This window comes from Artibeus jamaicensis, unplaced genomic scaffold (assembly GCF_021234435.1).
Source record: "Artibeus jamaicensis isolate MK-2021 breed Jamaican fruit bat unplaced genomic scaffold, CSHL_Jam_final contig_585, whole genome shotgun sequence".
Lineage (NCBI taxonomy): Eukaryota > Metazoa > Chordata > Mammalia > Chiroptera > Phyllostomidae > Artibeus > Artibeus jamaicensis.
In genome coordinates, this window is record NW_026521894.1 from 7,604,867 (window position 1) to 7,618,844 (window position 13,978).

The following is a 13,978-nucleotide window of genomic DNA, read 5'->3' on the forward strand; positions in this document are numbered from 1 at the left end:
AAAATTATTTGTAATAATCCACCCTGGTTGGTGTGGCCCAGTGGACTGAGAGTTGGCCTGAGAGCCAAAGGGTCATGGGTTCAATTCCCAGTCAGGGCACACGCCTGGGTTGTAGGCCAGGTCCCCAGTGGGGGGCCCACAAGAGGCAACCACACACTGATGTCTCTCTCCCTTTCTCCCTCCCTTCCCCTCTAAAAATAAATAAAATCCAAAAAAATTTATTTGTAATAATCTGTCAACTAATAACTCCAGTAAGTCTCCTTTCAAATTTTGTTAAAAGTAAAGAAAGAGAAACTACCTGAATTACAAAATGACTTGTTACCTTGTTCTTAGTCACTCACTTTCTGAGTAGCTACCCTGGTGCCAGAAAGGTTCTCCGACCATGAGACAATGAACCTTTAATGTTATTACATTAAGGATAGATGAACACATGCCTTTCTTTTGTAAACTTTTATAAAGAACTATAATGAACAGGAGATGGGAAATAAGAACCTATAGACCATAGATGCCACCTTAGGCAGGCCGATCTCAAAAAAGTAGATAGGGAAGTTGAGGAAGTACAAATTTGAATCCACAAAAACTTTCTGCAATCTGATTCTCCCAAATCAAGATTGCCCTTCAATTCCTGCTCTCGAAAAACTGGCTGAGGTGGACAATATCTATAGACTAAAGCCTAAGTAAGGTGTTTGAAGTTTAATTCAAAATTGCATCGAAAAAGTCACAGGAAGGTCTGCAGCAGGCAGTGATGTATTCAGCTTCCACTTTCCAAAGATCACTCTTGCTCTTATGTGGAATTACTGTAAGAAAGTAAAGGAATGGAGGGACCAACCAGGAGTAAGAGAAAGTTAAGCATGGTTCAGAGTAAAGTGCAACATGAGGGGTTATGAAAAGTGGTAGAGCCAATGTGAGTTATCAATAGTCTAAATATGGATAAAGACAGAAAAGAACTAAAAATTCAGTCATTTACCACGATGAGGAGTAGATCATAGGGAAAAGAAAATCTGAAATTGTTTTTCCTATATTAAAATTTAAGGTGACCTATAGACCTTCAACTGGAAATACCTAGTAATCAAGAAGATAAATCTGGGGCTCAAGAAAGTGGTGAAGGTTTCCGGTGTGGATTTGGCAACTGCCAGAATACAGACAGTGTTTAAAGCCATAGACCTGAAGAGGTTATTTAGAAAAAGTCCAGATGGAAAAAGGGCAGAGTACAGAGATGTAAGGTACTCCCAACTGCATGGTCAGGTAAAGGAGAACCAGCAAGGAGGGTTAACAGAGCAGTCTAAGGCAAGGGGAAAACATGCCAGTGTGGTCTCAGAGGTCTCAAGAAGTCTTTCAAGAAGGAGAGAATGGCCAACTGTTTAATATGCTTCCGAGAAGTCAAATAAGGTAAGGACTAATGACGGACCACTGACTTTGGTAAGCTGAATCTCTTAATAAGGGCTGACTCTGGAGGGCTGAGGAGAGAAGAGGAGATGGGCCAGTGATGTAGAGAAAAATCATTAAAAGAGTTTGCTGTGGAGAAGTGCAGAAAAAAGAGGCAGCAACTGGAAAGGGATATGAGAATTGTTTTTTATTCTTAAGATGGGCAATATTCAGTAATAAGGAGACGAGAAAACACAGGACAGTGGATATCTGCAGTAATGAAGGCCTTGTGCAGGAAAGATCTGGAGCCCGTGTACAGGAAATGGTTGTGGCTATTTCATCCACTGTGACAAAATGGAAAGTAGATTATTATGGAGTAGAAACAATAAACTCAAACCTATTTCCTTATACATAGATACCAAAAATAACCGTTCTTTAGGAGATGTAAAGTTCTAAAAATCTAAAATAGGTCCTAAAACAAAAATCTGAAGTCATCCCGTCCATGGTAAAATGAGACTACTTATCTTCCTCATTAGGTGGAGGAAAACTCAGCCTCATATTTATCATGCTAAATATGATAAGACACATTTTTTTCATATCTTTAAACTTTTGATCCTTCTTTTTGTCAGCTCCTCATGATTTATAGCTATTCCAAAAGTTATAAATCTAGAATCAACCTACTATATGCCAACAACTATGTCATCAGGGAATGTAAAAAAGTGACAAAAATCAATCATTGTCCCTTCTACATAAGAGAAGGAACCTAGTTTTCCTATACATCACTGGATCCCTTATTTGTAGACCTCCAGTTAGTCTAGTCATTCCACTGTTCACTCTGCCAGTATTGGAAGGCTATTATGTTCTAAAGTATTTTACTAGGTACTAACAATACAGAAGTAAAATGACAGTTTCTTCCTTATGGGGCTTATAGTTTCATCCACGAATTCCTTTAAAACAAAGACACAGGATTCTCTATCGGCAGATCCCTCACCACATCAGCACTGTACTTACTAGAACAGAAAAGAAACTGCTATTTGTCTATCTGAAATCTGGTATTTTAAAAGGATAAGCCAACATGAATAACTTAAAAACTATAAACTTTCAGTACCTCTTTACAACTGGAGAAAAACACAATACTTTTCTTCTTCAGGTGGCTCCTCAAAAAGGAGTACAGTACACTTATTTTCTGCTGCAGCTCACAAACTATGTAGTTCTGTTCCAAAGTGGCAGGGGTGCTTACGGAAACAAAAGGAGGAAAAACATTAAGAATATGCCATGTTGGTAACTTTGAAATCCAGACCAAAAGAACACAAATGGTAACAGTTGCATGCCTTTCAAATACCTACCTACCTACCCTTTTCTCTCTCTCTCTCTCTCTCTCTCCCCCCCACACACACCTACCTCCAAAAGAGAACTTAACTTCTCTACTGTCCTTTAGGAAATAAATTCAACCTATCACTAAAATACATTCAAAATCCCCTAAAGATTATCTATCAAAAATACACACACACACAGTGGTTGCCTCTGAAAAAGTACGGTCAAGGAGCAACTGAGGGGCATGAGGGAACTTGCTAAGCTAATGGTAATCCTCCATATCTTAGCGGGAGAGTAGGTTACATAGATACACATATTTATCAAAACTCAGCAAATGTACTCTTAATTTGTTATTTCACTCTAGTTAAAAATTACATCAAGACAGAAAATCTCTCAACATACTGAATACTACTTAGTGATATGTGCACTGAAATACCCAGGGTAAGTATACAGGTGGCTTCAATTTATGGTGAAATGCATCAAAAATGAGATAAGTAAATGTACAGTTTAAACAGATTGGATAAATGGATAGCCAATGAATGCTACTACCATTAGGCAGCATGTAGGTAGTAGGTTAAGCGTAAGGTGTTCACTGTAAAATTCTTTCAATTGTGCCAAATGTTTGAAATTTCTCATAATAAAATGTTGAAAAGATATACATACTTAACTCTTTGAACTAATAAGCCTATTTTTTTAGATTCTGTCCCCCAAAAATACTGATAAACATACAAAAAGATATGGCATTACTTATAAAGCAAAAACATGAAAATCAACCCACATGTCCATCACTCAGGAACTTGGGGAACAAACTACTATATATGTACACAATTAAGTATCATGCAGATGTAAAAAAGGAATGAAGAATCTATCCATATACTGCTGAAAAGTGACCTCTAGGATATACTGTTAAGAACAGAATTGTACATAGAATTTGGTACCATTTATCTGGGCTGGGATACACAAAATATACACAAACACACTGATGCACACAAGCATCCTTGTGCGTCTGCTTATCCTTTAAAAGAGGGCAACAAAACAAACACTAAAAAGATTATTCATAGGGGAATATACTGAACCAAATTAATTAAATTTAATTTAAAAAACAAATAAGCCTAAAGATGTATAAAGCTGGTAGCTTAATGACAAAGGAATTTCAAAGGAATTTGGATTATTACATTTTTATTGGGATACATAAGGCAAAAAAGAAATACAAAGGAATCTTAAATGTTCTTAAATAATCATGTTGTTAGTCAGCAACATTACTGGTATTATCCTGACATTTTAGATATACTGATAAATGGAACAAGTAGGTTAAAGACATTAGGAATGAAGATTTTCGGCATAAGGAAAAAATACATATATATATGACGAGAGACTCAAATAAACTGAATTTATAAAAAATTGTGTATTTATTCTTACATATGTATTTATTCTTACATGTTTAAACTTTAGTCCCCTTCAAAGTATTCTTCATATGATGCAATACACCTATGGAGATGTTCTCACCACTGCTCAAAACAGTTTTTGAACTCATCAGTTTTGATCAGTTTTAGTGCTTATGCCACTTTTTGTTTCAAACCTCTTCCACATCGGCAAAACATTTCCCTTTGAGGACTTTATTCATCCGGGGAAATAAAAAAACATCACTGGTGGAAAGATCAGGTGACTAGGGAGGGTGGGGGCATGAGGATCATGACATTTTTTGGTCTAAAACTGCCAAACAATCAGCGTAGTGTGGAAAGGTGTGCTCATGAATCACCCATCATGAAATGGTCAAATATGCTTAAAAGGCCTTAAAAAAATTTTTACTGAAGCCAAATGCAGCCTGTCACAATGCCAGCTGGTACACTGATACAGATGGGTTCCTATAACACTTACCTAGCAGGGGAAGCCTGTACTACAAGGGGCCTGCCTTCCTCCAGAAGGTAATTCCAGATTTCTTTGGGTGCCCCACCCTCATAAAAATCAAAGAAGCTGAGTAAAACACTGCAATCTTAAATTTGATTTGTAAAGGAAAAAAAATGTTTTCTCTTAAAAAAAACAACTGTCCACTGAAAACCCTGAACACAATGACCATCTCCCTAGGACCTAGACTATGGTCTCTAAACACAATATTCTGCCAAAGAACTGCATACGGAATGCAAACATAAGATGAACCTAGAACACCAGAAAGCATGGAAGCCAAAACTACTGGATGTGTTGAAAGAATCCAGGTAGCAACTTAAAGAACTTCCCATTAACTAAGTTTGAGATGGTGCAAAACAACGTGAATATTAAAAATACAGTAATTTCTATTGAAGGACAGAAAATTTAGTATGTTTAAATGTATGAGTTAATATCAGTAAATAATGAATTTATCATGTCATTAAATCTATGAGTTCATTTTAATTTTTTTAAAAACTGCTCACTTTTGAAAAAGTTAGGGAAGCAACTCTTTAGTCTAAATTCTGTTAAGAGAATGAAGCATATACCATAATCCCTCACCTACCGTGGGAGTTACGTTTTGGAGACCCCCGCGATACAAGAAAATACGCGAAATAGCGGTGGTATATTTATTTTATTATTTATATATATTTTTGAGGCTTTATAAACCCTCCCCACACTCCTATAAACCTTTCCCACTCTCTTATTAACCTTTCCCACACTCTTACAGACACTTCATATGCTCTTAAACTCTTTCTACACTCTTAAACCTACCTAATTTTAACAACCTATAAAATTCTACATGGGTACTCACCAGTGAAGCATACAGTCATCCCTCGCTGTATCGCAGTTTACTTATTGCCTTAGATACAGTGAAGCCGCAATAAGTGAACCGTGATATAGCGAGGGATGACTGTACTCTGGTATTCTAACCTTCTTGTAAGAAATGAACCTCAGATAATCAAGTACTTGGCATGAGAAAAATGTTTGATATAAAAGTACTCCAGTTAAAAAATAACAGAAGCCACAATTTTGCAAAACCTAATGAAACAACAAATTAGGACTGCTAAAATTATCAGGTTACAAAGCTATCATTCCTTTCATAGAGGGGCTGTTTATATCAGATTAACCCTTTGGCCTAGAGCAGGGGTGTCAAACTCATTTTCACCAGGGGCCACATCAGCCTCACCATTGCCTTCAAAGGGCCAAATGTAATTTTAGGACTGTATAAATGTAACTACTCCTTAACAGTTAAGCAACAGCTTGCCGCTACCTCCAGGTAGAAACAAGGTGCCAGGCCAGATAAAACAAGGTGGAGGGCCACATTCTGCCCACTGGCCTTGTGTTTGTCACATGAAGTCTACAGAATTAACTGCGGAAGCTGGATTAAATATAAAACTAAAGGCAGTCCCATTTTTAGTTTTTTGAGGAAATTCCATACTGTTTTCCACAGTGGCTGCACCAGTCTGCATTCCCACCAATAGTGCACTAGGGTTCCCTTTTCTCCACAGCCTCGCCAGCATTTGTTGTTTGTCGATTTGTTTATGATGGCCATGCTGACCTGTGTGAGGTGGCATCGCATTGTGGTTTTAATTTGCATCTCTGATGGGTAGTGTCTTTGAGCATCTTTTCATTTGTCTATGGACCCTCTGTATGGCCTCCTTGGACAAGTGTCTATTTAGGTCCTTCTCCTATTTTTTAATTGGATTGTCTTCCCGGTGTTTGAGTTGGATGAGTTCTTTACATATTTTGGAAATCAAACCCTTGTCCGATCACTGGCAACTATTTCTCCCATTTGGTCAGCAGCCTTTTCATTTTGATGATGCTTTCTTTAGCCATGCAGAAGCTTTTCAATTTGATATAGTCCCAATGGTTTATTTTTTGCCTTTATTTCCATTGGCCTAGGAGATATATCTGCAAAAATACAGCTACATGGAATATCTGAAATATTCCTGCCTATGTTTCCCCTAGGATTTTTAAAGTATAATGACTTATAGTAGGTCTTTTAACCAATTTTGAGTTTATTCTGGTGTATAGTGTAAGTTGGTGGTCTAGTTTCATTTTTGGCATGTGCCAGTCCAGTTCTACCAACACCATTTATTGAAGAGGCTATTTTTACTCCACTGTATGCTCATGCCCTCGTTGTTGACTCAGCAATTCCACTGCTGGGAATATACCCGAAGAATCCTGAAACACCAATTTAAAAGAACTTATGCAGCCCAATGTTCACAGCAGTACTATTTACAATAGCCAAGTGCTGAAAACAGCCTAAGTGCCCATCAGTAAAGGAATGGATCAAAAAACTGTGATACGTTTACACAATGGAATACTACATAGCAGAAAGAAGCTCCTACCTTTTGCAACAGCATGGATGGAACTGGATAATATTATGCTAAGTGACATAAGCCAGTCTGTGAAAGACAAATACCATATGATCTCACCTATAAAAGGAATCTAATGAACAAAAATAAACTAACAAGCAAAACAGAACTACAGGCACAGAAACATCGAACAGACTGACAGCAACCAAAGAAGGGGGAAGATAATGGTGGAAAGAAGGGGAAGGGACTAGTCAAAGAGCATGTATGAATGATCCACGGACATGGACAATGATGTGGGAACTGACTGTGGGAGCAGGGCAGACTGGGAGGTGGAGAGCAAAGGGAGAAAAACGGTTTAACTGTAATAGAATAAAAACAAAAAAATTTAAAATATCCTAATAAATAAATAGAATTTTATAAAAAACTGTAAGCATCAGATAGTAACCAGGGCAGCTAGGAGGTGCTGAAGAGAAAATGCAAATACCCTGGTACAAGCCCCATATTAGTCTCTACTTTTATAGCATCTGTTGATTTTTAAGACAGATGAGAGATGAAGTAGCAGCCTCTGGCCTGAGCATGTCAGTTCAAGATCCTGGAGAAGGAACCATAAAAAATTGAATCTGAAATTCTTCATACAATTTTCCCAAGAGTATGTCAACTCCTAAACTCAGCACACAGAAGACAAAATGAATGAAAAATACGCAAAAAATAACGGGGAGGCTCAGAGCTTAACAGAGATCCTGGCTGTCTCACAGTGTCATGAAGTTCAGAGCCTGCCAAGGTGAAGGGCTCTGGTAAATCCCCGTCTTTTAATTGAGACACCCAGAAGGGATAGGCCTCTGAGTCAGTGCTATATCACAGGACTAGAGGGAAAACAGAAACAATATCCCCAGTCTAAAGGTCAGGCTAGCCCAGATCAAAGTTCTTACCACATCTCTTGCCCTAAGACATCATTCTTGGTTTTGCTAAGAACTAAAGATAAGAAAATCTTAAACCACATAATACCGTCAAAGGAACAAGAGAACTGTTAGCTGCCTTTAACCAAGGAAGTTGGAGTACAATAGAAAGATATCCCTGAACTGAATAGAGAAAAAAACCTACAAAGAGATCCTTCAGAAATAAAAATAATTTTCAGAAAAGTCGAAACAGAATTTTCACTGGTAAACCTGAACTATAAAGAAATTCTCTGAGCACAATACAAGAACTAAAAACACCAGAAAAGAATAAGTATTTGGATAAGTCTAAAAAACAGTGATGTTTCAAACAGTAATAATAATGGCTATGGAGCTTAAAATGAGTGAAATTAAAACACTTCACCATGAAGGCACATTGAAAAAAAGTCAAGAGACTTAAATAACAGACTAAATTAAATGTAAGTAAATTCAATCCTCCAGTAAGCAAAATCAATCCTCCACATTAAATAAAAATAGAACCATATGCTCTCACAAAGATAAATCTAAAATAAGGGCATATACAATGTAGAAAGTAAAAGGAAAAGATTCGCCAAGCAAATACTAATCAAAAGAAAGCTGCTATAGGCACAGTAATATCAAACTAGACTTAAAGGCAAAAAGTATTAGTAAAGGTAAAAAGGAACACTTCATAATGGTTTGTGATTCAAATTAACAGGAACCAAATATTAAATTTGTATGTACTCAATAATATAAGCTCAAAACATCCATCTCAAATTTTAAATGTTTCATAATTCAGCAAAGAATCAAACTTATATTCACTGTAAAACACGGCAAATCAACTGAAGTCCAAAGACAACTATTTCTTTAAAAAAGATGTAGAAAAACCATTTTGTCACATACACAATACATATATAAAGAAAAGACCCTGGTATACTTTCTTAGTATATTCTGATATATAACTTCAGAAAGATCTAAAGTTTAACTTAATTTTATGATCTTTTACAATTTGAGAGTAAATACTCTATAATAAAGCCTTAAAATATTCCTAACTATATTCCTGAGTATAATTTCTCATGGTATATTAACCAAATTGCTAAGTTGCTGAAGGGGAAAATTCAATAATGACATTAGATAAAAATTCATAACTGTCTGCTTTTTACAGAGCTTCTGGAAATTTTGAGATTACAGAGAACTATAGTCATTACCATATAACCTGTGGTTTTATAAATTGACCATTTAAAGATCTGCACTCTAAAATGTGTTCTGAAAGCCACACTGTTTACAAGTGATGGAACAGCATTCTGAAAATCATTTATGAAATAATCTTTGGATTTAGTGTTTTCAGAAACTACAGGTAATAATCACCTATTATCTACAGAAATTGGGAACAGGGATAATATGTACAACTAATTTATTATAAATTACAAAAAATTTTAGAGGCCATTTAATAATTGATAAATTAGTGTCTGGTAAAGACACTAATTTTGAAAATAGGCAGAAAGCAAATAGCAACAAGAGTGAAGGAGAAAATCAAGACAGTCTAGATTTTCAAATTAATTGTGCCAAGAATTTCGACAGTTATCTCAATACAACTTTACAGAGACCAATGTCTTACTCAATAGTAAGCCAAGGAGGAAACTATACCTCAAGTATCTCTTGCTATTTCATTCCTGAGTTCTGGACAACCAGAGCTACCAATACTCAGATTCCCCTAAGGTTATCCATTAGGATCACCTGGAAGCAAAAAACTTCGCCTCTTAGGCTTTTTCTAAGCCTAGACTGCTGTGAGCTAGGTCAAGATCATGGTGGGACTGAATGTCCATTTTCCCTCTATTTAAAGACTTTCCAAGAGGATAACCCATTCATGTTCCCAATCTATTGCTTTTTAGACTAACATTTCATAGTAATAAATGAAAGTTAAGATAGAGGTAATAGTAGAGACAATGTGGGCTTCAATGTCAAGAACATGTCTGGCAGAGATGTTCATCATGGCAATGTGACAGGTGACAGCAAAAGTGACCCACCAATGGAAGCAGCTGGCTTCACAGCTCAGGTGATTATCCTCAACAATCCAAGCCAAATCAGTGCTGGATATACACCTGTGCTAGATTGTCACACAGCTCATATTGCTTGCAGATTTGCTGAGCTGAAAAAGACTAAACATTGCTCTGGGAAAAAGCTGGAAAATGGCCCAAAGTTTTTAAAATCTGGTGAGGGCTGCCATCATCCGTGTGGTTCCTGGCAAGCCCATGTGTGTTGAGAGCTTCTCTGACTATCTTCCTCTGGGCTGCTTTGCTGTTCGTGACGTGAGACAGACAGACAGTTGCTGTGGGTGTCATCAAAGCAGTGGACAAGAAGGCAGCTGGAGCTGGCAGTCACCAAGTCTGCCCAGAAAGCTCAGAAGGCTAAGCATTAGACCCAACACCTGCCACTCCAGTCTTCATCAGGGGTGGGAGAAAAGTCTCAGAACTGTTTGTCTCAATTGGCCACTTAAGGTTAATAGTAAAGAACTGGTTAATGATTACAATGCATCGTACAACCTTCAGATGGAAAGGAGAATGTTTTGTGGACCACTTGGTTTTTTTGTGTGTGGAGGTTTTTAAGTATTAATTTTTTAAATCAGTACTTTTTTATTTTTATTGATTATGCTATTACAATTTTCCCAATTTTTCCCTCTTTATCCCCCAATCCTCCAGCATTCCCCCACCTTAGTTCATGTCCAGGGATTGTACATATAAGTTCTTTGAATACTGTTTCCTATACCATTGTTTCTCTCTCCCCATCCATTTTATGCCTACTAATTATGCTTATTCTTCCCTGTACCTTTATTCTTTCCATTCTTCCCTGTACCTTTCCCCCCACTCTCCCCTTCCCCCACCCCACCGAAAACCCTCTATGTGATGTCCATTTCTCTGGTTCTGTTCTTGTTGTAGTTGCTTAGTTTTTCATTGTTTTTCTTTTCTCTTAGCTTCATGTGTTGATAGTTGTGAGTCTGTTGTCATTTTACTGTTCATAGTTTTGATCTTCTTTTTCTTAGATAAGTCCCTTTAACCTTCCATATAATAATGGCTTGGTGATGATGAACTCCTTTAGCTTCACCTTGTCTGGGAAGCACTTTATCTGCCCTACCATTCTAAATTAAAACTTTGCTGGATAATCTTGGATGTAGGTCCTTGCCTTTCATGACTTCAAATACCTCTTTCCAGCCCCTTCTTGCCTGTAATATTTTTGAGAAATCAGCTGACAGCCTTATGGGCACCCCTTTGCAGGTAACACTCTCCTTTCCTCTTGCTGCTTTCAAGCTTCTGTCTTTAATCTTGGGTAACAATGATGATGTGCCTTGGTGTGTTCCTCTTTGGGTCCAATTTCTTTGGGACTCTCTGGGCTTCCTGGACTTCCTGGACTTCCTGGAAGTCTATTTCCTTCACTGAAAGAAGTAGAAACCCTAAAGAATGAAGGGTTTCTACCTATGCCTCCATCTTGGCAGGAACTCCAGATATCACAATCAGTACTTTTTAATGGAAACAACTTGACCGAAATCTGTCACAGAATTTTAAGACCCATTAAAACAAAGTTTAATGAGAAACCCGTGTGTTCTTTCAGTCAACAGTGTAACTTTCTTTCATAATACTTAGGTTAAAAGACTTAAAAGTAGCCCATAACCTATTTCTGGTGTTATATTTGCTGATGATTCAGAATTGGATAATTCTGTTATGGTTTTTATTTTTTTCTGCATGGGAACTTTTCTTTTTCACTAGGTCCTAAGGGGAGGAATCTGTTTACATGGTAAAAGCTATAGGAGGGGCTCTGGTACAACATTAAGTAGGTTAGGATAGATAAAGTAACTGTTTATGCATAAGCCAGTTTAAAAAGACCAAGTTCTGCTATATTAAAGTCCACATGTTTCATATAAAAATTTTGCAGTTAACATCAATATTGAGTAAATTTGTCATGTCAAATTCTAGCTTCCATTTTGGAATGTGAATTCTAAAATGAATTCATGTTTACAAATGATGAGGTAGTTTAAAGAACTTAAAATGAGGCTTAAATAGTATTGAGCACTGTCTTGCTAATTAATTGTATGTAGATTCTAGGAAGAATAAATGATACTGAAAGTTGAAAAAAAAACAAAACATATTTCCCTAAACTCATTTACACGTATCATTCACACACTTGCTCTCCCTCTTTTACACTTTTTACTGTCATATAAACACACATACCTTACTTTCCAGTTTTTAGTGAAACCACAATGAAACAATATTTGCTGGAACATTTTCAACAAGCAAAGAAAAGTACATTGCTAAATATTAATGCATTTTTAAAAAAATGTGTTCCATAGCACATTAGTCCTGTATAATACAGCTATAAAAAATGATTCCAGACCTAAATAATTTTGGGAAATGCAGGAATCTATATTCATCTCCCACTGCTTTGGAGAGTCACAGTGTCTATGAAAATATCAGAGGTTCTGAGAAATCTTGAATATTGTTTTACTTTAAATCAATATTTGCTATTTTGCTATAGAGGAATGCATTCCCCCATAGCATCCCCATTATACGGGGGGTTGTTGGTGAATAAACACCTGTTAACATCTTATGAAAAAAATGTTTGCTCCCCAGTCTACATTTTGGAAACTGCATTAGTATATTCTCACATTTAAAAATGTACAGAGAATTTAAATTAAGTTTTAGTAATATATTTACTATGCTCTGCATATCTAATAATACATAAAATGGTGTTTTCTTTCCTAGAAAAGTGGTATTAATTTGAAATGTCAAATTCTTAAACTAAAAAGAAAGAACATTGGTTCTGACTGGATTAAATATGTTTTCAAATAGTACATACCTATATTTTGCTTTTTCATGAACCCAGACATACTCAGGGTTTTTCAAACTCAGGCGTGCAAGGTCCTTTACAGATTTGGTTTGTGTTGCCGAGAAAAGCAAAGTCTGACGTTTCTTGGGAAGATTTTCAATAATAGCATTCATAGTATCAGCAAAGCCCATATCCAGGATTCTATCTGCTTCATCCAGAACTAAAAAGGAAAAAGGCAAGTTGAATTACATTTAAAATAGACACTAGGCTAAATGCAATGTGGTATCCTGGATTGAATCCTAGAATAGAACAAGAACATTAACCAAAAAACTGGTAAAATCCAACTAAAGTCTGCAATTTATATTATGTACATCTCTTAGTTTTGACAAAGGTCCCACAGTTAAAGATGTTACACTAGAGGAAATTGGGGGAAGGGTATAGAGGGACTCTGTATATGATCACTGCAACTGTTCTGTAAATGACTTTCTAGAATGATTGCAAAATAAAAGCTGATTTAAAGAATACACATTAGGAACCCTGGCTGGGTAGCTCAGTTGGTAAGAGCATGGGCCTGATATGCCAAGGCTGTACATTCGATCCCTGGTCAGGGCACACACAAGAAGCAATCAACGGAGAAGTGGAACAACAAATCGATGTCTCTCTCTCTCCCTCTCCCCTCTCTCTCTCTGAGATCAATAAATAAATGTTGTTTTTTTTCTTAAAGAATGCACATTAGGTAATATCAGTTGTACCTTAAAAGATTAAAAAAATCTTAGCAGTATCATATACTGAAGTATCTTATTTCATATATGAGTCTACCAACCAATTTTGATTTTTTAAAAAAAATCTAGCTGTCCTCTCTGGATTTAGAACCCATACACCAAAAAATTGTTTCAAGTTATTTCTCAAGTTGTATTTCATTAGAATATTTATTGAATAAAACACTTCTATCATTAAAATTTATGAGGGCTCTCTCGAGTTTTTTTCATTAGAAATTCATTAGACTCACCTAACATTTGGAGATTAGTAGCATGAAAACTTATCGTTTCATCCATGTGTTGAAGAAGCCGACCCGGTGTGCAAACCAGTATATTTATGTTATTGATCCTCTCAGCTTCATGTTTCAGATCCTGAAAACAGTTGTTTCTTTTGATTACACAGACACATCACTGAGCAGCACCTGTGTAGCAAAACTATAAAAGCCATCTGCATATGGCATTTTATCATAGCAATGTACAGTACTCCAGAACTAAATGTAACTTCTATTTTTACAGCACAACCAAACTTCTGGGCCAAATAAAAGTTCTTAGTGATAACCTAAAGAGC

At 36.5% G+C, this 13,978-nt stretch overlaps 1 protein-coding gene across 1 annotated transcript in view; it reads right to left on the bottom strand.

Annotated features, from left to right (window-relative positions):
* DDX10 (DEAD-box helicase 10) overlaps positions 1–13,978 on the bottom strand; it is a 263,094-nt gene that overhangs the window by 236,751 nt on the left and 12,365 nt on the right. The window contains exons 5-7 of the mRNA XM_053670437.1: positions 13,662–13,782; positions 12,683–12,872; positions 2,474–2,600 (exon numbers count right to left, since the gene is read on the bottom strand). Coding sequence (XP_053526412.1) covers positions 2,474–2,600; positions 12,683–12,872; positions 13,662–13,782 — 438 coding nt within the window. The remainder of the gene's footprint in view (positions 1–2,473; positions 2,601–12,682; positions 12,873–13,661; positions 13,783–13,978) is intronic.